Here is a 27,962-nt window from a genome sequence, read left to right as displayed (position 1 = left end):
CAGTCAGACATGCATGAGCATAGTTTTTTTACCGTCTATATTCAACACAAGTTGAATGTCGTCTCAAGCGGGACCCCCCCCCCCCCCCCCCCCCCCCCCCCCCCCCCCCAGCCTCCATACATGGGGGGCGCGCACTAACCACTGCGCCACCAACGCCCCCTCTCTGTTGTTTTTAATGAGACATGTTTGCGTCTCTGAAAATTGCTATTTTCTCCCTGACCTTGAACGCATCATAACACGAGACTGTCACTGTGCGTTTTTTCAGTGTACGCCACCACCGCCGCCAACAGCCACGAGTCTTCTTACGCGTGTTACTATGACGAGAAGAGGGACACGTACCTGGGGGACTGGTACAGCGTGAACTGGATGGAGGACTCGGACGCTGTGAGTGAACTTTGACCTGGACTCCTCCGCAGTGTGTGGTCACAGGTTTATTACATCGGACCTGGTTGTGATGTTCGTCTGTTTGTGCTTCCAGGAGGATCTGACCAAAGAAACTCTGCTGAAGCAGTTTAAGATCGTCAAGAGCCACACCAACACCAGCCACGTCCAGCAGTTTGGAAACAAGGTCATTCAAGGACGTTTGTCTTTACCTTCTTATTAATAAATCCTTTAAACTACAGGGAAATCTAAACTAATAAGGTTGATACGTTAATAATGGTGTAATTACCTGGTCGCACAGTTAAGATCTGGTATTCTCCCTCTGGCCGTTGAAGTCGGTCGATTCAAAAACATTCCAGTAGAAAACAGACTTTGTGAGTTGGACGAAGTTGAAACGGAGTCCCCATTTTCTTTTGCATTGAACAAAATCTGATGATGTAAGAGAATGATTGTTTCATGAAGTAAAATCTGAATATTGTGGTGGACAGATGTGCAGAAACTGGAACGGCTGTTTAAGTTTGATGTGTTTAAACTTGATGATTTAGTTTGAAAAGCTTGGAGAAGAAGACAGAATATTCTGTTTGATTAGTTTGACTTCTTGCTTTCTCTTTTTGTTTCTTGAGAATGAATATAGTTTACCTCGTGCACTCTGATCCGGGAACCTTTTTAATTTATGGTGTCATGTAAGAACATGAGGGTATATGGATGGATGACACAAAAATAAAATTAAAAACTAAAATAAACTGAAGCGTTCAGACCTCGTCCACATGTAGGCGGGTGTTTTTGAAATGTAGATTTCTCTGCGTCTTGACCTTTGTACACAAACGGCGTTATAGGTCACTGAAAACTCTCCTTCAGTAAAACTCCTTCCAGGGTGAAGATGTTCAGAAACTCTGTTTAAGGTGTTTCTGTGGTTTCTCCTCCGTGTGACGTCATCGTGCGACGCTGTCTCTTTAGTTTTCATGAGATTAGTGCGATGGCAGACGTGACCTAACTAGCGCTGGTGCTAACGATGCTAAGTGGACATTTTACATGCTCACACACACACACAGTTACTCTCCCACTACGCTGACGAGCAGAGACGCCTGATTGGACGACGGAGGTCACTGCTGCTTCAAACAACACTCTGACCACACAAACCAAGCCGCCAACATCAGCGGTGTTTGACGTTCCTCTATCGGACTTTAGAATTATTGCAGAGAAATGGCGAGAAAATGTGAAGGACGTCGTTGTTGACTTGGCGTGCTCATGACAGCCGTTAACTGTTTTTGTGTTTTCATGTGGACGAAGATGTTTTTGAGAAACTGAGCGTTTGGACGGCCCACTCGGCCTTACTCCATATCTTCAGCTACTGATGTGGAACGAGACAAAAAACGAGCTGATAGCACCCTCTTGTGGTTAAAATGGAGTATTTCAATTTATATTTTTGTCTCATTGATTGAAATTGTCCATATTTTAAATTCCTCTCTCTCTCTCTCTCTCTCCAGACGATGGCACACATGAAGGTCATAGCGTTTCAGGGTAACCCTAAGGCCACCAGCCCGCCCCCTCGTCCTCTGAACCTGCAGCCGATCGAAAACCCCGACCTGACCCCGAGCCCCGACGTCCCCCTGGCCATCCTCAAGAGGAAGATGATGAAGTCCAACGACATCAGAGTGGCACGGGGGCTTCTGGGGGAGATCGACGCCCACCTGAAGGTACAGACCGACTTCTAAAAGCGTCTTACCTGCACAAATTGAGGATTCCCCGTGACGGCTCTCATGTTACAGATTTCAATGTGTGTGTTCAGGTCAGAGAGATGCTCGCTGCCACAATGCGCAAAATAGTCGACATGGTGACCGGCAACCGGCTGAAGAGCGAGGAGGTTCTGAACGAGCACGCCGAACTCAGCCAGTATAAATGCTACAAGGCTGCAATGACCCACTACAAATACACCTGCTTCAACTGGCACAAAACAGAGGTAAAACACACAGAACTCTGCTGGAGGAAAGGTGTTTTTGTTTCCTTAGAGTAGTCACAGATCTGACAGGAAACATCTGTGCTTAATGGTTGAAACTAAGACACATGTCAGTTTTAGGTTCTGCTTATAAAGAGGAAGATCAGTTTCACAAGCTGTAAATGTCGGTATTAGTTCATGACTTTAAATCTTTAAATGAAATGACTGTAATCCAGGCCGAGAGCAGAATAATGTTTTACATCTGGTCTTTGGGGAAACCCGTTTTTTTCAAGCTGTGTCTGAACACATCGAGCTTCTTTTACTTTTTAGACGAGTGTTAGATTAACTGATGCAAATCATTAAACAGTTTACACTCTTTAAAGTTGATGAGAAATGGACTTTAGCTTGCAAAGTTATTTTCTAGTCTTCTTACTACTCAGCTCTTTAACACCGCAGGTCACACCTACACATTCACACGCTGATGGTAGAGGCTGCTGAGTAAAGAGTCCATCAGTATTAACTCATCCATTCATACACATTCACACGCTGATGGTAGAGGCTGCTGAGTAAAGAGTCCATCAGTATTAACTCATCCATTCATACACATTCACACACTGATGGTAGAGGCTGCTGAGTAAAGAGTCCATCAGTATTAACTCATCCATTCATACACATTCACACACTGATGGTAGAGGCCGCTGAGTGAAGAGTCCATCAGTATTAACTCATCCATTCATACACATTCACACGCTGATGGTAGAGGCCGCTGAGTAAAGAGTCCGTCAGTATTAACTCATCCATTCATACACATTCACACGCTGATGGTAGAGGCCGCTGAGTAAAGAGTCCATCAGTATTAACTCATCCATTCATACACATTCACACGCTGATGGTAGAGGCTGCTGAGTAAAGAGTCCATCAGTATTAACTCATCCATTCATACACATTCACACACTGATGGTAGAGGCCGCTGAGTGAAGAGTCCATCAGTATTAACTCATCCATTCATACACATTCACACGCTGATGGTAGAGGCCGCTGAGTAAAGAGTCCGTCAGTATTAACTCATCCATTCACACACATTCACACGCTGATGGTAGAGGCTGCTGAGTGAAGAGTCCATCAGTATTAACTCATCCATTCACACACATTCACACGCTGATGGTAGAGGCTGCTGAGTGAAGAGTCCATCAGTATTAACTCATCCATTCATACACATTCACACACTGATGGTAGAGGCTGCTGAGTAAAGAGTCCATCAGTATTAACTCATCCATTCATACACATTCACACGCTGATGGTAGAGGCTGCTGAGTAAAGAGTCCGTCAGTATTAACTCATCCATTCACACACATTCACACGCTGATGGTAGAGGCTGCTGAGTAAAGAGTCCATCAGTATTAACTCATCCATTCACACACATTCACACGCTGATGGTAGAGGCCGCTGAGTAAAGAGTCCATCAGTATTCACTCATCCATTCACACACATTCACACGCTGATGGTAGAGGCCGCTGAGTAAAGAGTCCATCAGTATTCACTCATCCATTCACACACATTCACACGCTGATGGTAGAGGCCGCTGAGTAAAGAGTCCATCAGTATTCACTCATCCATTCACACACATTCACACGCTGATGGTAGAGGCCGCTGAGTAAAGAGTCCATCAGTATTAACTCATCCATTCACACACATTCACACGCTGATGGTAGAGGCCGCTGAGTAAAGAGTCCATCAGTATTAACTCATCCATTCACACGCTGATGGTAGAGGCCGCTGAGTAAAGAGTCCATCAGTATTAACTCATCCATTCACACACATTCACACGCTGATGGTAGAGGCCGCTGAGTAAAGAGTCCATCAGTATTAACTCATCCATTCATACACATTCACACACTGATGGTAGAGGCTGCTGAGTGAAGAGTCCATCAGTATTAACTCATCCATTCATACACATTCACACACTGATGGTAGAGGCTGCTGAGTAAAGAGTCCATCAGTATTAACTCATCCATTCATACACATTCACACACTGATGGTAGAGGCTGCTGAGTAAAGAGTCCATCAGTATTAACTCATCCATTCATACACATTCACACACTGATGGTAGAGGCTGCTGAGTAAAGAGTCCATCAGTATTAACTCATCCATTCATACACATTCACACACTGATGGTAGAGGCCGCTGAGTAAAGAGTCCATCAGTATTAACTCATCCATTCATACACATTCACACACTGATGGTAGAGGCCGCTGAGTGAAGAGTCCATCAGTATTAACTCATCCATTCATACACATTCACACACTGATGGTAGAGGCTGCTGAGTGAAGAGTCCATCAGTATTAACTCATCCATTCACACACATTCACACACTGATGGTAGAGGCCGCTGAGTAAAGAGTCCATCAGTATTAACTCATCCATTCATACACATTCACGCACTGCTGATGAAGCAGTGGGAGCAACTCAGGGTTCAGTGTCTTGGCCACGGACATGGGGCTGCAGGAGCTGGGGATCGAACCCCCGACCTTCCAGTTGAGAGACGACTCTACCAGCTGAGGCTCAGCCGCCCCAGAGGAGATCAGTTCTGTTGATCCGTCTTTAAATACAGACATAATGTTAGGATTGGATGTCCGTACTAAACCTCTGAAAGGTGGAAAGTTTCACAGGTGTTGGTGTAAACCTCGAGCGTGGTTTCCTGCAGCTCTGAACGAGAACATGTGTTTAAATTAAAGCATTAAGTTATATTCAGATGGGATTTTTTAAAATCTTCTAATACCAGTGAAGACTGTTTAAATATTTCCCCGGTACTTTGATCAGCTGTTTGACATTTTGAAAGTCCCCCAAACAGCCCAGAGGAAATAAACAGGGTTGTTGACATTTACAGTGTGACAGACTGTGGGGAACACGTGTGACTCATGTTTCTGTCCTCTTTGTGTTTCAGTATGAGTACGCTCTGAGACATCTGTACGCTCTGGTCAACCTGTGTGAGAGAGGATACTCTGCAGACAGGTACGTCCTGCTCACTGCTCCACACCTGTCTGTCTGTCTGTCTGTCTGTCTGTGTGTGTGATCACTCTTAGTTAATAACAGGATGTAAGACGTCACCTCTGTGTGGTTTTCCTCTTTATTATTCAATAGATTTCACTTGTTATATTTAACCCACATTAGGCTAAACAACTTTCTGTAGCTCATTTTGACTCAGTTGCCCAAACTCACTGCAGGTATAAATACGCAGCTGAAAATAGTCCCCAATAAAGGCTCCATCGTTCCTCTTAGTGAGTGAGATGATAAAGGTATCTTACTATCTGATCATTAAGGAAACATGTTGAAGTGCTGGCTTCTCTGACAACAATGCAGCAGCCAGTATGTCCTCCTTCTAACTTTAGATTCTGCTCCTGAATGCTCTGGATTTGTTTGGACCAGAGAAGGTAAGGGCTTTTAAGACACGCCCCCACACGGCCGTTTTGGACGCCCCTCGGTTTGTCAGATATGAGAGCAGTTATCAGGTCAACAGGTGTTGCAGTGATGGAAGCGGGCAAGAGAAGTGGTTCAGATAGAAGTGATTGTACCCGACCTAAAAAGCCTCTGCATGTTTCTAATAAGCTCCACGAGCAGAAACGTGCTCAAACTAGGATCAATATTGGAGATGCTTTTGAAAAATGGAGAGAGGTTAGAACACAGAAAGGTTTACAGACCCATGCAGAGCTGGATAAACACTGAAGCTTCAGAGTCCACCACATGGTGACCTGTGAGAGCATCGAGGGGGGGGACAGCTCTCTATGATGTTTAAAATCTGTAATGCAGTACCCATTTTAACCACTAGGTGTCAGAGTTACAGACTGCTCCTTTAAACTGAATATGTTTTGATGTTGGTTATTGAAGACTTCATGTTCGCTTCATTAATCTTCGATAATGTTTTTTATCGTTGTTGTCTGATACCTCACACATTCTTTATCGTGTTTTCCCCGCGCAGCATCAAGACGGCCATGGACGCCACGTGTCACTTCAGAGAGTAAACGACTTTCTGCAAACCAATGAAAAGTCTCAAACCAAACGTCTTCCTGCGTGGAAGGCCCAGAAGACGACGAGCTTCTCTTTGCACTGCTTACGAATCAATCTGACGTGGAGTTGACCGTATCATTATTTTATCAACACACTAACACTTTTTTTTTTTTAACTTGTAATGTTTTTCTAATTTTACTGAGAATTTTAAACTTGTTTTATGATGAGATGCACTTTTGCTGTGAAGATTGTTGGATATTTAACTGCTTCTGATTGTTTTGAGGACACAATGATTGCATGGACTGTTTATGTTTTGCTCTCAGCTTTACGTGTTTCATGCACATGACAAACTACTGAACAGTGAATGTTTTCTGAAACCTCAAGACATGTAGTAACAGGGATCTTAAAATAAATCAACCAAAACTCTGAAAACGACTCGTATTACTTTTTTGATCTGGTGTGCAGATTTAACTGGAGCTGTTTTTCACTTTATAAAGGTGATGGGGTTAGGTTTTGGATGTGTGGGGTCGTCAGAGTTTAGTGAAGTCCAAGTGGGCGGTAACCACTGCTGTAGGGACTTGGGTTGTGAACTGGAGGGTTGCTGGTTTGAGTCCCGTAATGGTCCAAGGTATGAAGTAGGTCTGGTGCCAGGTGAATTTTTGAGTACTGCTTAGGAAGTCATGAGCAAGGCCTCTTACTTTGCCCCCTCACTCTGACATCGCTCCACTAATGTCCACAGGTCCTGTTAGTGCATGTGTGAGAAGCATGTCTCTCACTAACAGAGTAAACCAGAATGTCCCCTCAGGGATTAATGTTAAATGTAATGCACCATGCTCATTTTCAAATGTAAGTTGGGGCCTTGCTCAAGGGCACATTGGCAGTGCTCAGGAAGAGAACTGGCACCTTTCCAGCTACCAGTGCAATTTACAGACTTGGTCCGCAGAACCGGCGACCCTCCAGTCCCTACAGACTGAGCTGCTGATGGTTGTTTACCAGAAAACCTGACCAAGCTGTATCAACATTTTTATCCATGCAAAATCATATCAGCCCACAATAAATAATGAAAGTGCGACATCTAGTGGCGTATGTCTGTCCTACGTATAACATTTTTCAAACACATTTATTATAGAGGAATCGAGCTGTGCGCACAGATGTTATAATGAGCAGATACACTAATCAAGTGAACATTTAATGTTTAAGGACAATGTGCAAACTTTACAGGAGCAGAACAGGTTACAATATGTAAAAGTCAGATTTCATGTATCTGTCCTGGTGACAGTAGAGCTGAACCGGCCTGGTGGAGAAGGTGCTCCGCTGTCTGTCCAGCAGGTGGCGCAGGAAGAACTGTGTACCAATTTATAAAACAAGTAAAACATTTTAAATTTACTTGCATATTACTTTTAAGAGCACGAAAGCTGAAGAAACAGGAAGTGGTGTTATACCTACATACAATTATTTTAAAATAATGTTTTACATTTGTAGATATGGATTTTTTTAAGGATACATTAGAGAATTAATTTGATTATTTTGAGGGAAAACATAGTTACAAATTGTATTCAGAGCATTTAGATAGACGTCTTAATGTTATATTTAATTGTTAATTTCGTTTGTAGCCTCTGAAGATTTGATATTCATGTTTTTATTGCCTTTATTTTTGTATAATTTCAACATAATTTGATCTCACCGTCTGTCCAGGTGTCACGGGTGAGTTGGTCCCCCTGACAGGATAATCCCCGCCACTCCGCAGGTTTCTCATAGCATAACTACAGGGAATAAATTAACAGTAAACTACGCTCAGTAGCTTTCTTTTGTTGGGTGATTTCGAGTCAGTTTTATTGGTTTTACATAGCGGATGACATGGTATATATTTAAATATTACACATATTTAAAAATGACACACTGACATCGAATTTTAACCAGGCAACAAACCTCGCTACCCTCTTCTGTAAGGACCCGCCTACTAGGGAGGCGACTTCGTTCAGTACCTGCCCTCCTCTTAAAAAAGGAAGCTAACCTGACCGAAACTCAGTCACGTTAACATGAAATCTCGACCGAACACGGGAAGGATTTGTTAAAAACCGGACAGCTACGACGACAGGAGGATTCAAGACAACCGTTTGGATTTAACTCGAAACGACTTTCACCGTAAAACGACTAGAACGAGTTAGCTCGCTGCGTTAGCTTGTTTGCTAACTCGGCTGGTTCGGGCTGCGCGAGACGGATAACGGCTCTGCTGGTTCACCACTAAACTTACCTGTTCACCAGACTTACCTGTTCACCTAACTTACCTGTTCACCACTAAACTTACCTGTTCTCCTACCTTACCTGTACATCATGGGCTCCAGAGCGTCCACGTTACTCCGAGAAGAGGAGATTGAAGAAATAAAGAAGGAGACTGGCTGTAAGTTCACATTGATTCACTTTGTGTTCACCTTTTATTCTCTTCACTCTAACAGAAGTCTACAGGACAGGTACAGGACAGGTACAGGACAAGGACAGGTACAGGACAGGACAGGTACAGGACAGGTACGGTACAGGACAGGTACAGGACAGGTACGGTACAGGACAGGTACAGAACAGGTACAGGACAGTACAGGACAGGTACAGGACAGGTACAGGACAGTTCATGTACAGGACAGGTACAGGACAGGTACAGGACAGGTACAGGTACAGGACAGGACAGGTACAGGACAGTTCATGTACAGGACAGGTACAGGACAGTTCATGTACAGGTACAGGACAGTACAGGACAGGACAGTACAGGTACAGGACAGGTACAGGACAGGACAGGTACAGGACAGGACAGTTCAGGTACAGGACAGGGACAGGTACAGGACAGTTCAGGTACAGGACAGTTTAGGTACAGGACAGTTTAGGTACAGTACAGGACAGTTCAGGTACAGGACAGGTACAGGACAGTACAGGTACAGGACAGTTCAGGTACAGGACAGTTTAGGTACAGTACAGGACAGTTTAGGTACGGGACAGTTTAGGTACAGTACAGGACAGTTCAGGTACAGGACAGTTTAGGTACAGGACAGTTTAGGTACAGTACAGGACAGTTCAGGTACAGGACAGTACAGGTACAGGACAGTACAGGTACAGGACAGTTCAGGTACAGGACAGTACAGGTACAGGACAGTTCAGGTACAGGACAGTACAGTACAGGACAGTTCAGGTACAGGACAGGACAGGTACAGGACAGTTTAGGTACAGGACAGTTCAGGTACAGGACAGTTCAGGTACAGGACAGTACAGTACAGGACAGTTCAGGTACAGGACAGGACAGGTACAGGACAGTTTAGGTACAGGACAGTTCAGGTACAGGACAGTTCAGGTACAGGACAGGTACAGGACAGTACGGTACAGGACAGGTACAGGACAGGACAGGTACAGGACAGGTACAGGACAGGACAGGTACAGGACAGTACGGTACAGGACGGGTACAGGACAGGTACAGGACAAGGACAGGTACAGGACAGGTACAGGACAAGGACAGGTACAGGACAGGTACAGGACAGGTACAGGACAGGTACGGTACAGGACAGGTACAGAACAGGACAGGTACAGGACAGGTACAGGACAGTACAGGACAGGTACAGGACAGGACAGGTACAGGACAGGACAGGTACAGGACAGTTCATGTACAGGACAGGTACAGGACAGGTACAGGTACAGGACAGGTACAGGACAGGACAGGTACAGGACAGTTCATGTACAGGTACAGGACAGTACAGGACAGGTACAGGACAGGACAGTACAGGTACAGGACAGGTACAGGACAGGTACAGGACATGTACAGGTACAGGACAGGACAGTTCAGGTACAGGACAGGGACAGGACAGGTACAGGACAGTTTAGGTACAGGACAATTCAGGTACAGGACAGTTTAGGTACAGGACAGTTTAGGTACAGGACAGTTTAGGTACAGTACAGGACAGTTCAGGTACAGGACAGGTACAGGACAGTACAGGACAGTTCAGGTACAGGACAGTTTAGGTACAGTACAGGACAGTTTAGGTACAGGACAGTTTAGGTACAGTACAGGACAGTTCAGGTACAGGACAGTTTAGGTACAGTACAGGACAGTTCAGGTACAGGACAGTTCAGGTACAGGACAGTTTAGGTACAGGACAGTTTAGGTACAGTACAGGACAGTTCAGGTACAGGACAGTTTAGGTACAGTACAGGACAGTTTAGGTACAGGACAGTACAGGACAGGACAGGTACAGGACAGTTCATGTACAGGACAGTTTAGGTACAGGACAGTTCATGTACAGGACAGTACAGGTACAGGACAGTACAGGTACAGGACAGTTCAGGTACAGGACAGTACAGGACAGGACAGGTACAGGACAGTTTAGGTACAGGACAGTTCAGGTACAGGACAGTTCAGGTACAGGACAGTACAGGTACAGGACAGTTCATGTACAGGACAGTTCATGTACAGGACAGTTTAGGTACAGGACAGTTTAGGTACAGGACAGGACAGGTACAGGACAGTTTAGGTACAGGACAGTACAGGACAGTTCAGGTACAGGACAGGGACAGTACAGGTACAGGACAGTTCAGGTACAGGACAGGGACAGTACAGGTACAGGACAGTTTAGGTACAGGACAGGACAGGTACAGGACAGTTTAGGTACAGGACAGTTTAGGTACAGGACAGTACAGGTACAGGACAGTTCAGGTACAGGACAGGTACAGGACAGTTCAGGTACAGGACAGTACAGGTACAGGACAGTTCAGGTACAGGACAGTTTAGGTACAGGACAGTTCAGGTACAGGACAGTTTAGGTACAGGACAGTTTAGGTACAGGACAGGACAGGTACAGGACAGTTTAGGTACAGGACAGTACAGGACAGTTCAGGTACAGGACAGGGACAGTACAGGTACAGGACAGTTCAGGTACAGGACAGGGACAGTACAGGTACAGGACAGTTTAGGTACAGGACAGGACAGGTACAGGACAGTTTAGGTACAGGACAGTTTAGGTACAGGACAGTACAGGTACAGGACAGTTCAGGTACAGGACAGGTACAGGACAGTTCAGGTACAGGACAGTACAGGTACAGGACAGTTCAGGTACAGGACAGTTTAGGTACAGGACAGTTCAGGTACAGGACAGTTTAGGTACAGGACAGTTTAGGTACAGGACAGTACAGTTCATGTACAGGACGGTACAGGACAGGACAGTTTAGGTACAGTACAGGTCTCTGGGTCTTGTGGGTGGAGATGCTCTCTGGGTCTTGTGGGTGGAGATGGTTTCTGGGTCTTGTGGGTGGAGATGCTCTCTGGGTCTTGTGGGTGGAGGTCTTGTGGGTGGAGATGCTCTCTGGGTCTTGTGGGTGGAGGTCTTGTGGGTGGAGATGGTCTCTGGGTCTTGTGGGTGGAGGTCTTGCGGGTGGAGATGGTCTGTGGGTCTTGTGGGTGGAGGTCTTGTGGGTGGAGATGGTCTGTGGGTGGAGATGTTCTGTGGGTCTTGCGGGTGGAGATGTTCTGTGGGTCTTGTGGGTGGAGGTCTTGTGGGTGGAGATGCTCTGTGGGTCTTGTGGGTGGAGGTCTTGTGGGTGGAGATGCTCTGTGGGTCTTGTGGGTGGAGGTGCTCTGTGGGTCTTGTGGGTGGAGGTCTTGTGGGTGGAGATGGTCTGTGGGTGGAGATGGTCTGTGGATCTTGTGGGTGGAGATGGTCTGTGGGTCCTGTGGGTGGCGATGGTCTGTGGGTCTTGTGGGTGGAGATGCTCTGTGGGTCTTGTGGGTGGAGGTCTTGTGGGTGGAGATGGTCTTGTGGGTGGAGATGCTCTGTGGGTCTTGTGGGTGGAGGTCTTGTGGGTGGAGATGGTCTGTGGGTCTTGTGGGTGGAGATGCTCTGTGGGTCTTGTGGGTGGAGGTCTTGTGGGTGGAGATGGTCTTGTGGGTGGAGATGCTCTGTGGGTCTTGTGGGTGGAGATGCTCTGTGGGTCTTGTGGGTGGAGGTCTTGTGGGTGGAGATGGTCTCTGGGTCTTGTGGGTGGAGATGGTCTCTGGGTCTTGTGGGTGGAGATGGTCTCTGGGTCTTGTGGGTGGAGATGTTCTGTGGGTGGAGATGGTCTGTGGGTCTTGTGGGTGGAGGTCTTGTGGGTGGAGATGGTCTGTGGGTCTTGTGGGTGGAGATGGTCTCTGGGTCTTGTGGGTGGAGATGGTCTCTGGGTCTTGTGGGTGGAGGTCTTGTGGGTGGAGGTCTTGTGGGTGGAGGTGCTCTGTGGGTCTTGTGGGTGGAGGTCTTGTGGGTGGAGATGGTCTCTGGGTCTTGTGGGTGGAGATGGTCTGTGGGTCTTGTGGGTGGAGGTCTTGTGGGTGGAGATGGTCTCTGGGTCTTGTGGGTGGAGATGGTCTCTGGGTCTTGTGGGTGGAGGTCTTGTGGGTGGAGATGGTCTCTGGGTCTTGTGGGTGGAGATGGTCTGTGGGTTTTGTGAGTGGAGGTCTTGTGGGTGGAGATGGTCTCTGGGTCTTGTGGGTGGAGATGGTCTGTGGGTCTTGTGGGTGGAGATGGTCTGTGGGTCTTGTGAGTGGAGGTCTTGTGGGTGGAGATGGTCTCTGGGTCTTGTGGGTGGAGATGGTCTCTGGGTCTTGTGGGTGGAGATGGTCTGTGGGTCTTGTGAGTGGAGGTCTTGTGGGTGGAGATGGTCTCTGGGTCTTGTGGGTGGAGATGGTCTCTGGGTCTTGTGGGTGGAGGTCTTGTGGGTGGAGATGGTCTCTGGGTCTTGTGGGTGGAGATGGTCTGTGGGTTTTGTGAGTGGAGGTCTTGTGGGTGGAGATGGTCTCTGGGTCTTGTGGGTGGAGATGGTCTGTGGGTCTTGTGGGTGGAGATGGTCTGTGGGTCTTGTGAGTGGAGGTCTTGTGGGTGGAGATGGTCTCTGGGTCTTGTGGGTGGAGATGGTCTCTGGGTCTTGTGGGTGGAGATGGTCTGTGGGTCTTGTGAGTGGAGGTCTTGTGGGTGGAGATGGTCTCTGGGTCTTGTGGGTGGAGATGGTCTCTGGGTCTTGTGGGTGGAGATGGTCTGTGGGTCTTGTGAGTGGAGGTCTTGTGGGTGGAGATGGTCTCTGGGTCTTGTGGGTGGAGGTCTTGTGGGTGGAGGTGCTCTGTGGGTCTCAGGTTATAGCTGGGACAAACAGCATGAGATTAATTAGGATACAAAAACCCATTTATTTCAGACCTTAAATAATCAGGATTCATTTAAATGTAAATGAGTCAAAGACTACAGCGAGACACTGGAAGTGATCCGTCACATCACGCCTCTCTCCTCCAAGAGTTCTGAATTCTTTTATTTCTCACGTCTTGACATCATAAAGTTACTGTAACATCTCACCGGGTCATTTTTCACCCACTGAAGCATCAAAGGGTCAAAGTCTAAAAGACTGTTGATAATAAATCACTTCCTGTGTAATATTCATCTGTGTTTATCCAACTTATTTTTAGACTTAAATAATGAATATTTATAATTATCATAAGTATTTCCATGTGTCCTCTTGTTATTATTTCAATGATTAATACTTTTATTTCTTGGCTGTGTTCCCGGGTTACATCAAGACACATCTCAACATCTGGAGATGATGGTTAGCTGTGTATTTAGGTGAAGTTGTGATGTCTTGTTGTGCTCGTCTGACGGTGAAATGTTTTTGTGTCAGTCTCTCACAGTCAGATCACCCGTCTGTACAGCCGCTTCACCAGCCTGGATAAAGGGGAAAACGGCACCCTCAGGTATGTAATAACACATGACAGTAACTAAAACATCAATGTTGGGAGTTTACCTGCCAGGAAATCAGACGTGTGAGGACTCGGTCTCACCTGGAGAACTGATTGGCTGCTGAGATATTTGTCCTTTTGCAAACAGTTGAAACAGTTCGCTGAATAGTGCTCGAGAAGAACTTATTTCAGCCATGTAACCGGTATCACATAATAAATCAGTTCTACATTAAGACGATGGAGTCAGAGGGGTTAAAGTACAGATTCACTTCCTGGTTTCAGGACTCGTTACTGCACCGCTCTTATTAGTTCCGAGCAAAGGGAGCAGTAAAGTGAAACGCCCTTTCTCCTCAGTTCAGCTCTGACCTTTGAAAGAGACGGTAAGAGAAGTTCCTGGAACTGAAGATTATAAGTTCCTGTTCTCTTCTGACGGATGAAGGTCAGGAGATACGGAGAAGGAAATAGATCCAAGATAGATTTAAAGATAAGAATACTCCGGGTGTTTAAAGTCTACATGTGGACAAAGACGACCATCCAACACGTTCAACAAACAGTAACGAGTGATGATCCTCAAAGCGCCGTTATACAGCGTGATCAGTCTGTAGGGTTAGGAACTGGAGGGGTCTCCGGTTCAAGTCCCGGTGCGGATCAAATCTGGAAATTGGTCTGCATGATTCACCATGAGATATCTTTCCTCTGAGCACAGGGAGGTTCAGAGTTTATGTAGAGTGACTTTTCTCTGTTTGGGATTAACTTCTGGAAACAGTCGGCTAATCATTACAGCTGATGACACGTTGAAGCTCGGCCTGTTAGGGAAGGTTTGTTTGCAGATCTTTTCCTCTGGAGGGTCAAATGTGAGAGACGTGTTTACTCATAATAAGCTTTTGGTTCCTCCTGTTCCTTCTTCACACACTCCTGCACACACGTCTTCACCTCCAAGGTGACCCTCTTATCAGTCATGAGTTTCCACAACAGAAAGATTTCACACTGAGCTCTCTCCAATGTGACTTTGGTGTTTAATGGTTAATCAGATCAAATCCAATATGATCTTTAATGTAGAGCAGAAACTCCTCTGAGCTCTGGGAGGTCAAAGGATCTGTTTTAGGAGTCGGTTGGTTCTGAAGAGAGGAGTGTAACAGATGTTTTGGCTTTTAAAGCCTGTCTGCACTCACTCAGGTGTTCGGGATTGAGACGGTGATCAGACCCTTTCTCAGGAGTATGTGAGCAAATGTGGATATTAAAGCTAATGCTAAGCTACATGTTCTGAAACTGTACCCAGTGATCTGAGTGTCATTGTACGTATCGTATTATGAGTGTATCATCTCCACCTCTTAGTCATTCAGGGATTAAAATATATAAATTGTTGCCTAGGTGTAAAAATTCCCAAATTATCCTTTAGGATGTGTGAATTGAGATTTCAAAATAAAAGCATGTCTTTTGATGTAATTTGTGAGTATTTGCTGTTTGAAGTGAGTTTTGATCACATCTTCTCCTGGTTGCAGTCGAGAAGATTTCCAGAGGATCCCGGAGTTGGCCATCAATCCGCTGGGAGACAGAATAATCAATGCCTTCTTCCCTGAGGGGTGAGTTCTTCCTGTTATTACTCTGCTGTCTGAGGAGATTTATTTCTCACAAGTGTTTATTATCAGTTAGAGTCACGACCACCGCCGAGCCGGACAAAGCCACCGCAGCCTTCGAACTGGAGACTGCAGAGACTCTTCTTCTTCTTCTGCTTCTTCTTCTGCTTCTGCTTCTGCTTCTGCTTCTGCTTCTTCTTCTGCTTCTGCTTCTTCTTCTTCTTCTTCTTCTTCCAGTTCTGTGTTTGATGAAGTCAGACGTAGCGCTGCATGATGTTTCTGTCAGTCTGAAAGTATAAAACCAGATGTTCTCAGCTGTATCATTAAAGTCCAGAACAGTCCGCTGTGTAGGCGTTGTAATGTCAGCCGTGGATTTGAAGGCGTTCTCGATGCTGCTTTTGTTTTCTTCTCTGAAACATTTTGAGAGGAGAGAGCGTTAGCTTCTTTCAAACCGTGTTAAGTTACGACCAGTTTTCATTGTGTTGCTCACACAGCTTCAGTTTTCTAAAGACTGAAGGTAATCTGAGCCAGAGAGTAAATCCTCTTTTTGTTCTGTTTCCTCTCAGAGAGGACCAGGTGAACTTCAGGGGCTTCATGCGGACCCTGGCTCACTTCAGACCCATCGAGGACAACGAGAAGAACAAGAACGCCGTCGTCAGCGAGCCGCTCAACAGCAGGACGAACAAGCTGCTCTGTGAGTGTGGACGCTCGGTGACACGGGGAGGGGGGGGGGGGGGATGGTGACTGTCATCATGACATTAAAGAGTGAACTCTCTCTGCCCCTTATGACTTCTTCTTCTTCATTCCTGCAGTTGCTTTCCGCCTGTATGACCTGGACAGAGATGATAAAATCTCTCGGGATGAGCTGCTGCAGGTGAGCAGATCATCATCATGCAGTGTGTGCAAACAGCTGATGGTTTCTGGATGACATTTAAACTCGTTACTGTGAATACACATATATGTATATATATATATGATTTAATTTAAATGATCAATATACGCACACTTATTTATGTAAATACTGTAATTAACATCTTAATTGAGCCATCTGTCACATAACTGCATTTTACTCATCATGTTACTTCATCATCTTTTACACTATTCACCACTGCACTGTTTCATGTTTATGTAAATATTAGTCTTTTCTTATTCTGTTTATTGTTGATATTTAATGTTGTACCTGTACATAAGAGAGCACAGTTCACCAAAGTTAAATTCCTTGTGTGTGTGTGTGTAAGCATACCTGGACAATAAATTATATTCTGATTATCATGAGTGAAAAAGTCTGTTTCTACTGCTGCTACGCTCAGATTGTTATTCTACAAACAGTCACTCATTTGGATCTAAAAAAAAGTTTAAAGAGACTGAAGAAGAAAAGGTTATGAAATCCCAGAAATCCCCTTTTATCAGAGAAGCAGAAGCTGTTTCATAACATCCGTTAAAACGCTCTGCAGAGAGAGGGAGAGATTTCTGTGTCCATGACGAGACTTTGCCCTCGTGCTGATATAATAATAAGATATGTCACCTCAAGTACAGGTTTCCTAAGACGCTGTGATATCCTGTATTTAGTCCTGTCTGTTGTTTGTTGTGAAGCCGTGTGTGGTCGGCTGACTTTGTGTGACCTGCTCTGAGCTGGAGGTTAAATGACTCAAGACGGATCTCTTGTTTGGTGCTAAACATTCAGTCTGCCTCCCGAGACACCCGAGCCTCCCTCACTGTGAATCAGCAGCTTCATAATGATCTCTTCACTGTGTTTATCATCCTCGTACAGTCGAGGTGTGATGACCTCTCATTACCCTGTGGCAGCGACTCATTACCTGACGTTGAGTTAAAGACGACTGACCTTCATTCTTTGGGGGTCAAACATAATGCTTATTGGGACGCTGGTGGCGCAGTGGTTAGTGTGCGCGCCCCATGTATGGAGGCTATAGTCTTCCAAGCTAGCAGTCCGGGTTCAAATCCAGCCTGTGGCTCCTTTCTCGCTTTTCATTCCCCACTCTCTCTCTCTCTCTCTCTCTCTCTCTCTCTCTCTCTCTCTCTCTCTCCCTGATTTCCGACTCTATCCACTGTCCTATCTCTCCATTAAAGTCACAAAAAAGCCCCAAAAATAATCTTTAAAAAAACAAAACATAACGCTTATTATTTCATATTTTCCAGGAAGTGTTGCTCGCTGCTGCTCATGAACCGTGTGGGGACTTTGTGCTCTCTCTCTTCTCAGGTCTTGCGGATGATGGTTGGTGTAAACATTTCAGACGAACAGCTGGGCAGCATCGCTGATCGGACCATTCAGGAGGCCGACACCAACGGAGACAACTCCATCTCCTTCAACGAATTCATCAAGGCAAGTTCTGTTCTCAGACACACGGTGTTAACAAGTCTTTGTGATGCTGCCTTCAATGATTTCTCTTCTCAACGAGTTTCTACTTAAAGAGTCACCGAGCTCGTTCTTCTGCTGTAAACCTGTTTGAGTATTAACCCTCAGGCATCAGTTTAATTTACGACCCTCTGAAGTCACTGAGGACAGAAATGTCCATGCCAAAAAACTGATATAACAAAAGAACAGATTCATATTTTTTTCTACTTTTTTCTGCATAAATCTCTTAAACAACTTCAGCCCTGCTCAAAACTAACAAATATTGAATAATTATCAGGAATTTAACCCTTTAAATGCCAGTTTGATTACATGATTCTGGCATTTAAAGGGTTAAATTCCTAAAAATGATTGAATGTTTGGTAGTTTTGAGCAGGGCTGAAGTTGTTTAAGAGATTTATGCAGAAAAAAGTAGAAAAAATTATCAATCTGTTTTATTTTATATCAGTTTTTTGTAAGTGGACATTTTTGTCCTCAGTGACTTCAGAGGGTCGTAAACATGTTTCTCAGTGTTCTATTGATCTATTAAAAAATTAAAATGTGCATTCCAAAATGTGTCAAGAGAGAGTCCTAAACACTGCTGCCACCAATATATCAGCAAAAAGACATAAAACACAGATTGTGTTGTTTTTAAGAGTAACGATATTAAAGAGCTGAGTATTCTGATGTTCCCCCCTCCTAGATGTTTGTTAGTGTTGCTGATACTTAACAGAAGGCAGTTACTGGATCACAGTCGTCGTGTCACTGTTTACTTGACTCTCTCGTTGCGTCTGTTACTCAACACACGACCTCGTCTGAGAGCAGTTATTCTTCACCTCTAACCTCCTCCTCTCTGGATTCTTTCCTCAGGTCTTAGAGAAGGTGGACGTGGAACAGAAAATGAGCATCCGCTTCCTGCACTAGATGTGATTTTTTTTTTTTAAGTTTGCTTCAACATGTCCGTCGGCGTCAGGACACGACCTCATCCAGCTCCTCCCACAGGCTGCTGTGACCCCACACTACGAGATCACGCTGCCAGACCAAGCACCCTCTGGTAGACACCGTCATAAGTTCTGCCTCTGCAAGGCTCCGTAAACAAAGGGAAACGTTGCGTGCCTTGGGTTCTTTTTATGCAATGTCACTATGTGTTTGTTTCCCCAGTAATGGAACATTATTTATTAGATCGTTAGAGGAGTTAGCTTCACTGCTGTTCCACTTTTTCTCATGAAACATGATTTTAAAGAGCGCTACGATAACACTTTGCCATTGCAGTGAGTAAGTTTATTCTAACACTGTTTTCACACATACACTCCTGAAAGCTTCTAAAAAAATGTGCAGACTGCCCCTAAAGTCTTCCTGAGAACAGGTTTTTGTTTTTATATAAATAAACGCTAGGTGTAGTTTAAAACATTCACAATATCGACTGAAGAGCGGAGGAAAACTTCAACAGAAAACATAATGCAGCAGTTTGAAAACACCGGCTGCGTGCAAACCGTCACCCCCCTCCTGCACGCTCCTGCTGCATTCTGACATCATGCAGAAAATGTAGGACGGGCCTGGCAGGAAAAATTCTGTGTTTATTGTTAATAATCAGCTGTTTGTGTTCTCACATGCAGCTCCAGCTGAAACATTTTAGCAAGTTTTCAGGAGTTTTGTGCATGTGTGAAAGCACCTTAAGTTTACTCATTCTGTACCACGTGTCTGTCTGTGTCTGTTGGAATATACAACAGTTCAAAGTGTTTCTAACCCTAACAGGATCGGCTGACTCGAGTCAGTCTGTCCTTTTAAAGCGAATCAGGACGCGATCCACACGTTTGTGTTTTCTCACTGAAGTGCCACAACTTTGGTTCCTTTTTCTAAGTTATTATCCCAACAGTGAACCTCTGGTCATGTCTGTGTTTTTCTTTTTCATATGGGGTAACCTAGCTACTGCCAATGGATCGTAATGACCTGTGTCACATGTCGGACTTTAACCAAAGCGAGCAACAGCCCACCTTTCAGACGCAGTAACCACCCGGGTCCTGTTAGATCCTGTGTGTGTCTGATGGGATATTTATAGAACTAATCATTCAAGAAGCTGCTCTCACTTTGGGTAGTACTCGTCTTCCTCCGCTCGTCTTTCAAAATGTGTTTGAGTTAGTTTTAGTCTTCAGAGAGTAAAAGCTAACAATGCCAGGTGGTGTGAGGGGGGCGGGCTGTGGACCAGTTTGTAGACTGAAACCAGGTAGACTCATCATGAACTCTCTGCTTGTATTTATATGATCAGCCCCCCCCCCCCCCCCCCTGTTTGTTGATTTTCACACCGCTCAGCATTTAAATATATGAATCTTTATCTCTTACTAAAAAGTCCCAGAAAGAGAACCTAATGAATTAATGATTTATTTCCTGTGCAGTGCGATGGGTCGGACACTCGACCATCTTTAGTGTGAGTTTGTGAAATCATTACGAGAATGCCCTCCAGCAGCCGAGTGCAGGAAACACAACGTGAATATTTTATTAATCATTATGTGACGATCAATCCGTTTCTGATTCACATGTTCTGTGATGTCGGTCCGGTATTTATCAGTGATTCATGATTTTGATTTGAATAAATACAAGTGCCATGCTTCCTGTGTGTCTCTGTGTTGTTTAAAGAGGAAGTTAGCACGAGGAATCTTACTGTGGGATAAAACGCAGCAGAGCACAAAGTCAAACATTCTCCTTACGACTCGAAGCTCACTGGAGGGTCGGGGGGTTCGATCCCCAGCAACATGTCACTATGTGTCCTTTAGCAAGACACTTAACCCCAAGTTGCTCCTGCTGCTTCGTCAGCGGTGTATGAATGGATGAGTTAATACTGATGGACCATCAGTGTGTGAATGTGTAGGTGTGACCTGCGGTGTAAAAGAGCTTTGAGTCAGAAGACTAGAAAAGGACTTAAGAAGCTAAAGTAAATATAAATCAATATTTTATCAATCAATCAAACTTTATAAAGAACCTTTCAGACGGTTCAAAGTCTTAAGAGTGAGCGAAAAGTGACAAAATGTTAATTAAAAATTATTTAGAGAATACTCCACACTGATATGAATGAAGTAAAAGATGGAGGACAAAAAAAGAAAATAAATAAAATAATAAATTAATTGTATTTGTTAAATGTTAATAAAACACAAAATAATTTTAAAAATAATTAAAAAGTAAATGTATAGTAATACAAAGCACATGTTTAAATGATGTGTAAATACAGACAGATAAAAAAAGTACTGATAATAAATAATTATAAACACTAAAAACCGTCATTTAAACATTAAAATGTTTATTTAAAAACTAAGTAGAATAACTTTAACGTATTCTGATGTTGGCATGTAATAATTTTAATTTGTGTTCATTGGTTAACAATAACTTTTACAAAGAATATCTTAATTAATTAATCGATTTTCGTTAATTTTTATTTTCGTAAAACTACCGAAACGCTGATTGATTGAAGCAGAAGAAGCACTTCCGGGGCGGGCTCTCATTGTGATTGACATGTCCTTCGTGCAATCATCGCACTCTTCCGTTTTCTCGTAGTAACAGAACCAAAATGGCGTAGCGCGGAGGGTGTGCGGAGACGGGGGACGAGGGGACCTTCTCCTCTCCGGGCTGAAAGAAGGAGGACACGGGGACGAGCCTGGAGCTGGAGGAGCATCGGTACCTCCTCTTCATGTGTCCTCACTCAGCTCGGTCACTTTCCCGACATTCAAACCAGAAACAGGTCCGGTTTGGGAGGGCTTAATGTGTCACCGTAGAAGAAGAAACCCCCCTGGCTTTTGTTTACCATGATGAGCAGCTCGAACCTCAGATCCGCATCAGACCAAGGTCAGTGCTGCAGTCTGCAGCGACTCATCATCCTGCTCATTGTTGTGTTTCTATATTCTACAGAAGACTCTAAAGGTGATGTGTCATTAAAGACACCTGTTTATTTATCTTTAGCTTTATATTTATCTTTATATTTATCTTTATCTTTATATTTATATTTATCTTTATATTTATATTTATCTTTATCTTTATATTTATATTTGTCTTTATATTTATCTTTATATTTATCTTTATATTTATATTTATCTTTATCTTTATCTTTATATTTATATTTGTCTTTATATTTATCTTTATATTTATCTTTATATTTATCTTTATCTTTATATTTATCTTTATCTTTATATTTATCTTTATATTTATATTTATCTTTATATTTATCTTTATATTTATATTTATCTTTATATTTATATTTATATTTATCTTTATCTTTATATTTATATTTATCTTTATCTTTATCTTTATATTTATCTTTATCTTTATCTCAATTAAAGATGAACATCTGATCATTTAGTGAAAGACTTTTATCAGAAACATTTTGAACCATCAGAAGTTGAAATATACCCGAAAAAAACACATTTTCAGCCACTTCAATGTCACTATTTTCTGTTTAATCGATTTCAATGTCTATACACTAATTATGTTTTTTTATTTTTTATTATAATAAACATTTTACAAATATTAAGTTAACTGAGAGACAATGCAGCTACGGAGGCCCTGAAGTCCCAAAAAGTCAAACACATCTTAGATATTATGTTGTTGTAAAGACATTTAGATTTTTTATAACCCTGAGCTCGTTGTGCTTCAGTTGTTGATTTTTAATTTGTTTTGATTTAATACTGTTTTTTCAATTCTAAAATTTGAGTCTTGACTTTGGGTCGGGGAGGAAACCTCTTTTTAAATGTTTTTATCTTGCACACCTTCCCCCCATAGAGCGGTGCGTCACACCGACTCTGCTCCGTTACTTTTTACTGTATGTTTAATATTTGAGATCGTTTATTTCCCCGATCAGACTCGGAGCGAGGAGGATCTTTAGGAGACGAAAATACGGGGAATATTGATGACGCCGATGACGTCAGCAGCGCCTTTCTGAAAAGTTGAAAGGTTTTCAACTTGGTCGCTCGGAGCGGCCGCACATATAAAGCCGAGCGATTCCTCTCCAGGTGGCCGCCTGCGGCTGCAAACGCTCGAGTCGGACAACCGTTTAATAGCACGCTGTTTCCAGTTTCCAGTTTCGCTGCTAAAGACTCGTTGTTAGTTTGACATTTTAAATAAAGACGGGCGAGGTGTTTGGTCAGAAAACACCTCCGACATGAGTACACGGAGAGATCAGCGAAATCTGCACTTTGTCCACAGGGGGCGCCAAAAGCAACATAACCTTAAAGTTCCTCACAGGAGCTTTAACATTTAACTTTCAGTTCATCGTGATGTGATCAGCTGATGTCTGGATGAAACCTATGATACAGAATTCATATAAACTGTTGAATTAACTTAATTTAATTTAATTTATTTATTATTTATTTATTATTTATTTTACCAGGAAAAAGTCTCATTGAGATTAAAAATCTCTTCTACAAGAGCGTCCTGGCCAAGACAGGCAGCAGCACAGTTACAGGGTTTCAGACATAAAACACATAAATACAGGAATGACAAACAGAAGCATTCATCAGAATGAGAGAGTTATCTAAAACATCAACAGATCGTTAAGACGACCTTTAAAAACATTCAGGGAAACCAGCTCCTGAAGATTTAAAGTATCTTGCAACCGATTAAAAGAAGAGGGAGCAGCATACTCGAACGCCCTTTTTCCTAATTCAGTGCGAGCTTTAGGGATGTTCGAAGGTGTGAATCCTGCGAGATAATGTCTGAAAGACTAAAACATCTGGATTAAAGATTATTCGACTCGTTATAAGTTAAGATGTTGATTCTGTTCTTTGGGCTGCTGTCCCGTCTCCCTTCATGAAGATATTTAGAAACTTGAACTGTGACTCTTTATTCCAGGACGAGTTTCCAGCTGTGAGAGGATCAGCTCCATCGGTGGACCGCTTCCCTCGCCCGTCTGTGGCGGTTAACGATGAAGAGTCACGGTGAAGATGACCTCTTTTGGGGATTCTGGCACACGGCTGTCCTCCTTCCTGCTGGGACATCGACCTTCTCTCCTCCACGGCGCCCTCCCATCTCTTCGTCTCAGCTTCTGCTCACGATCGTCAGTCAGGTCGTGGGAACGTTTGACTTCCATCGCACACTTTGACCACGTCTACATGACGCCGAGTCCTCAAAACGAGGAGGTGTCAGTTCTCGCTGCCGCCGTCAGGCTGCGTGTAGACGAAAGTCGGCGGGATGGAAAGCAAACGCCACACGCTCTGTGATTAGATCGGGACAGTTTGGCTCAGCGAAGACACGAGATACTGTAGCAAAGATCGAGGCCTGTGATGAAACTCAAAATGTGTTTTTATTATCGTTTTTATTTTTCTACCTCATCGCCATGACAACCCCAACAGGAGTGGGAGGGAGCTTGAACGGCGCCGCAGCAGTTCAATAAGTTGAACCTGTACTGATCAGGTCTGAGGGTTTAAATCTGACAGAGACGACGGAGCAGCCCAGAAGCGCACGCCACACGCACGCCACACGCTGTCGTTTACTTTCAGTTTAACCATCGCGAGGAAAACGCCGACTCGCTCGAACTCTGCGTCTGATCTAAAGGAATGTTTCAGTTCTTAGATGTTGTGATGAGTTTATTAACAAACAGACAGAACCTGCAGAGTTCCCCGTGTGGATCTGAACCCGGAGGTCGCTCAGCAAACCGTCGTTTCTGACCTTCGTATTCTCGTGTTTCCCGCTCTCTGACGGCGTCCTTATATCTCTCTGCTTTCTCCTGATACGACCTTACTGTTGTTTTATGTGTGAGCAAGTTATCGTTTGGTTCCTGGACCGCCGATTTGTAGTCTCCAGATCGCTATTCTGAGCGTCTCCATCTTGTTTTTGTTTTTGAATCAAATTGTGCGGCAAAAGACGACCGTGTTGTTGACCAGCGGGATAAATATCAGGAAGTGTTTAAACTTAAGTTTTAAAAACATGAGTAGTAACACAGAAGTTGCACCAGATGCGTTTCAGCTCCGCTTCGCGCTCCCTCGTCCGTCAACGCCCACAGGCGGCGTTCTCAGAGCACGTCGGACAGTCACATGACGAAGGAGTTCCCGCGGTGATTACACGACAGCGCGAGATAAAACAATGTGATATAAACAGAGCGGGGACGGAGCGAACTCACATCTGGTGGTATTTAGCAGTAAAGCTGTGATGAAGTGGGCGTGTCTGTTAATGTCCTGAAACCACGCCCACTCGCGGGAAAGACACGCCTCTCTCAACTGTCAAAAACTGCTCAAATTCTGGCGTCCAGGGAAGATCACGTTTCAGAACTTAAGAAGTCTCGGCGAGTTTTTCAAACCTGCAGGTCGTGATGTTGTAACTCTCGCGTCATCGAGCCGCCCATTTAGCCCCGCCCCCCTAAAAACCCCTGAACATAAAAGAGACGAAAACGTCTTAAATATTTGACTTTGCTTTCCCCGTATTTTACTTCCTGTAGTTGAAGTCGAGCTGAAGGAGACCCCCGCCTCACGTCTCCGACCTTTTTTAAACTTTTTATTGAATGATTTTTTTTTTTTAATCAAGTTTTCCGGGATTTGTGCAATATTTGATCTTAACTGTCATGTTGTTGACCAAACTGTATATTGTATAAAACAAGTGACGAGTTGTTTGAAAAGCAACAAAATCACCAATGTCTTCCATTAAGAAATGTATAGACTCATGTGCGTTAGCGTATTTAGCAGGACTTGTGGTGCTAACGTTAGCGTAGCCGTGCATGCCCAGTAGTGATGCTTGCTTCATGAAGAAAAAGTGAAATCCACCTCCAGGCGGCGCTGGAGCTCGGTTACCGTGACGATGAGCGAGGTGTAGTTCGACGTCTCGCACCTCGAAACATTTTAGACGACAGCTCCGCCCTTCGATCTTCGACTCATCTTTTTTATTCGGCGTCTCCATGGCGACGGTACGACGCGGTCAGGGTGTGCACATGATCGGAGGAGGTCGTTCTATATATGCATGTTATAACAGATCCGCTCGATGTTCTTACAGAGGCGTCCTAAACAGGAAGTAGAGAGTCGTTAAATCAGAAACTAAAAAAACTTTATTGGAAGATTTTGAGTTTTTTAATCAACGGTTAAAAGATTCCTGCTCGTGTTTTTGTGACATCTCGTTGTACATATTACCTCATAGTTTACAGAGCGATATATTTTAATCCATGAAATTGTATTTGATTAGAGTTTTAGAAGCAATAACCTCCAATAATGCATGAGTTAATGTGTTCCTCTTCCCCTCTTTGAGCCCTGAAGTAGCTCTCTGTGCGTCTGACTCCTGCAGGACGTGTTCGAGCTGTAGCATCATTAAATATCTTTCTCATGTTTAAATAAAAGCCCGGCCGTGTACAAGTCTTTGTAGCATTTTAACATCAACCGTCCCGCCCTCGTTTGAAAAGCGTCAGTAACTCTGTGGCTGCAAACGTCTGACTCTGACTCGTGTTTGAAAAGCACTTTCTCTCCACGCTCGGGTCACAGACTGTGTATACAAACGGACAGCGTGCCGTAGCTTCCTCAAGCTGAACAGGATGAAGCCAAAATATATCTCCCGAGACGAGCGCTGACATGTCGAGAATTGAGCAGGAAGAGCCGGGGTATTGACAAAAACCCACCTTTCACTTTGAGTCAAAGGTCAAAGTTCGCTCAGGTGGGGTCAGTCAACGGCAGAACAGATTCATGTGTCTGTTTGAAGCAGACACTAAACCTTACGGAGAGTTCAACGACTCCTGTGTTTGTTTTGTCCACTACGCTAATAATCCGATGCAGGAGCCTCATTGGTCAACAGAGCTGTCAATCATGAGGTTTTATATCAAATAACAGAAACAATCATGATGAAACCAGGTTTGTTAAAAATGTATCTGAAGTGCATTTTGATTTTAATAGTTTGACCCCCGTCCCGTCTGCTAACACGGAGGAGGCGGGGTTTATGAGCTGTACCGCAGCCAGTCAGCAGGGGGAGCTCTAAGTGTTTTGGCTTCACTTGAGGCACTGTGTCCCACTGTCCATTCTTCATACAGTCTGTGGTTCTGACTCATCCTCATCACTCCATCCTGTCTTGAACAGTGTCCTTAAACCCCCTGAAACGCCGTGTGGGGGGGTTAATTATCCGTTTCTAAACGAGTAGGCGTCTAATGGATCTATGGGTTTAAAAATATGCATGACTTCTAGCAGAGTAATGAATGATTTGTATTGCATGCAATAATCCAACTTTGTAATGTGAATGAGTGTGAGTAGGCTAACGAGATGTTCATTATCAGATGTTCTGTGACCAATCGGGGAACGGCGAGCACGTTGACGTAGCGTTGATCATCAGCCGTGGTTTAACGCACCAAAAAAAAAGAAGACTCGACGGAGAGACGTCTGAGTGTTTCAGCGCTCTCTCTCTCTGTTGTCGAGTCATGACCACGGCGGTGCAGCTGAAAACACCTTCTGTTCCCGTGTTTTAAAAAAAGCAGCAGCGTAGGTTAATGGATCCACTTCTCCACGCAGGAGGAGGGCTGTGTAGAAACTATGCACTCCACAGGGAGGAAATGGGCATGCTTATTATGTGTGAGCCTCTTGTCTGGTTTTGTATTATTAACAAAAAAAAAAAGAAATCTGTATCAGAAATTCAGCAATAAAATGCAGCATGGTGCCAATACGATGGCTGTTTGTTTTTACTGACAATGAAGCGTCTCCGTGCAGCCGCACCAACAGGAGATCTAAACTTTTATCCAAGCAGCGACCTCCGGGGTTGAAGAATGAAGTGAATGTGGACGTGCAAACAAACTGCAGTTCCTCGAGTGTCCACTTGAGGCTGACTGTGTGGAGAGGTCACACATGGTGACCAGTGTGAGCATGGACTCTAGAGAGGGGGGGGGGGGGGAGACCACCACATGGTGACCTGTGAGAGCATGGACTCTAGAGAGGGGAGGGGGGGGGAGAGACCACCACATGGTGACCTGTGAGAGCATGGACTCTAGAGAGGGGAGGGGGGGGGGGGGGAGAGACCACCACATGGTGACCTGTGTGAGCATGGACTCTAG

At 44.3% G+C, this 27,962-nt stretch overlaps 1 protein-coding gene and 1 long non-coding RNA gene across 2 annotated transcripts; both read left to right on the top strand.

The window, feature by feature from the left end:
* Window positions 1-8,568: 8,568 nt before the first annotated feature.
* On the top strand, window positions 8,569-20,582 carry chp1 (calcineurin-like EF-hand protein 1). The gene is made up of 8 exons (XM_061063659.1): window positions 8,569-8,609; window positions 8,647-8,722; window positions 13,990-14,062; window positions 15,550-15,630; window positions 16,191-16,318; window positions 16,437-16,498; window positions 17,843-17,965; window positions 18,845-20,582. The coding sequence occupies exons 2-8, from the start codon at window positions 8,656-8,658 to the stop codon at window positions 18,896-18,898; spliced, it is 588 nt and encodes a 195-aa protein (XP_060919642.1). The 5' UTR covers window positions 8,569-8,609; window positions 8,647-8,655; the 3' UTR covers window positions 18,899-20,582.
* A 932-nt stretch (window positions 20,583-21,514) lies between these two features.
* On the top strand, window positions 21,515-27,577 carry LOC132993695 (uncharacterized). The gene is made up of 2 exons (XR_009676503.1): window positions 21,515-21,808; window positions 23,807-27,577. It is a non-coding gene; the product is annotated as an uncharacterized LOC132993695 (long non-coding RNA).
* The last annotated feature ends 385 nt before the right edge of the window (window positions 27,578-27,962 follow it).

The sequence above is a fragment of the Labrus mixtus genome, chromosome 18 (assembly GCF_963584025.1).
Source record: "Labrus mixtus chromosome 18, fLabMix1.1, whole genome shotgun sequence".
In the NCBI taxonomy this organism is placed as follows: domain Eukaryota; kingdom Metazoa; phylum Chordata; class Actinopteri; order Labriformes; family Labridae; genus Labrus; species Labrus mixtus.
This window is presented reverse-complemented; position numbering and strand designations above follow the sequence as displayed.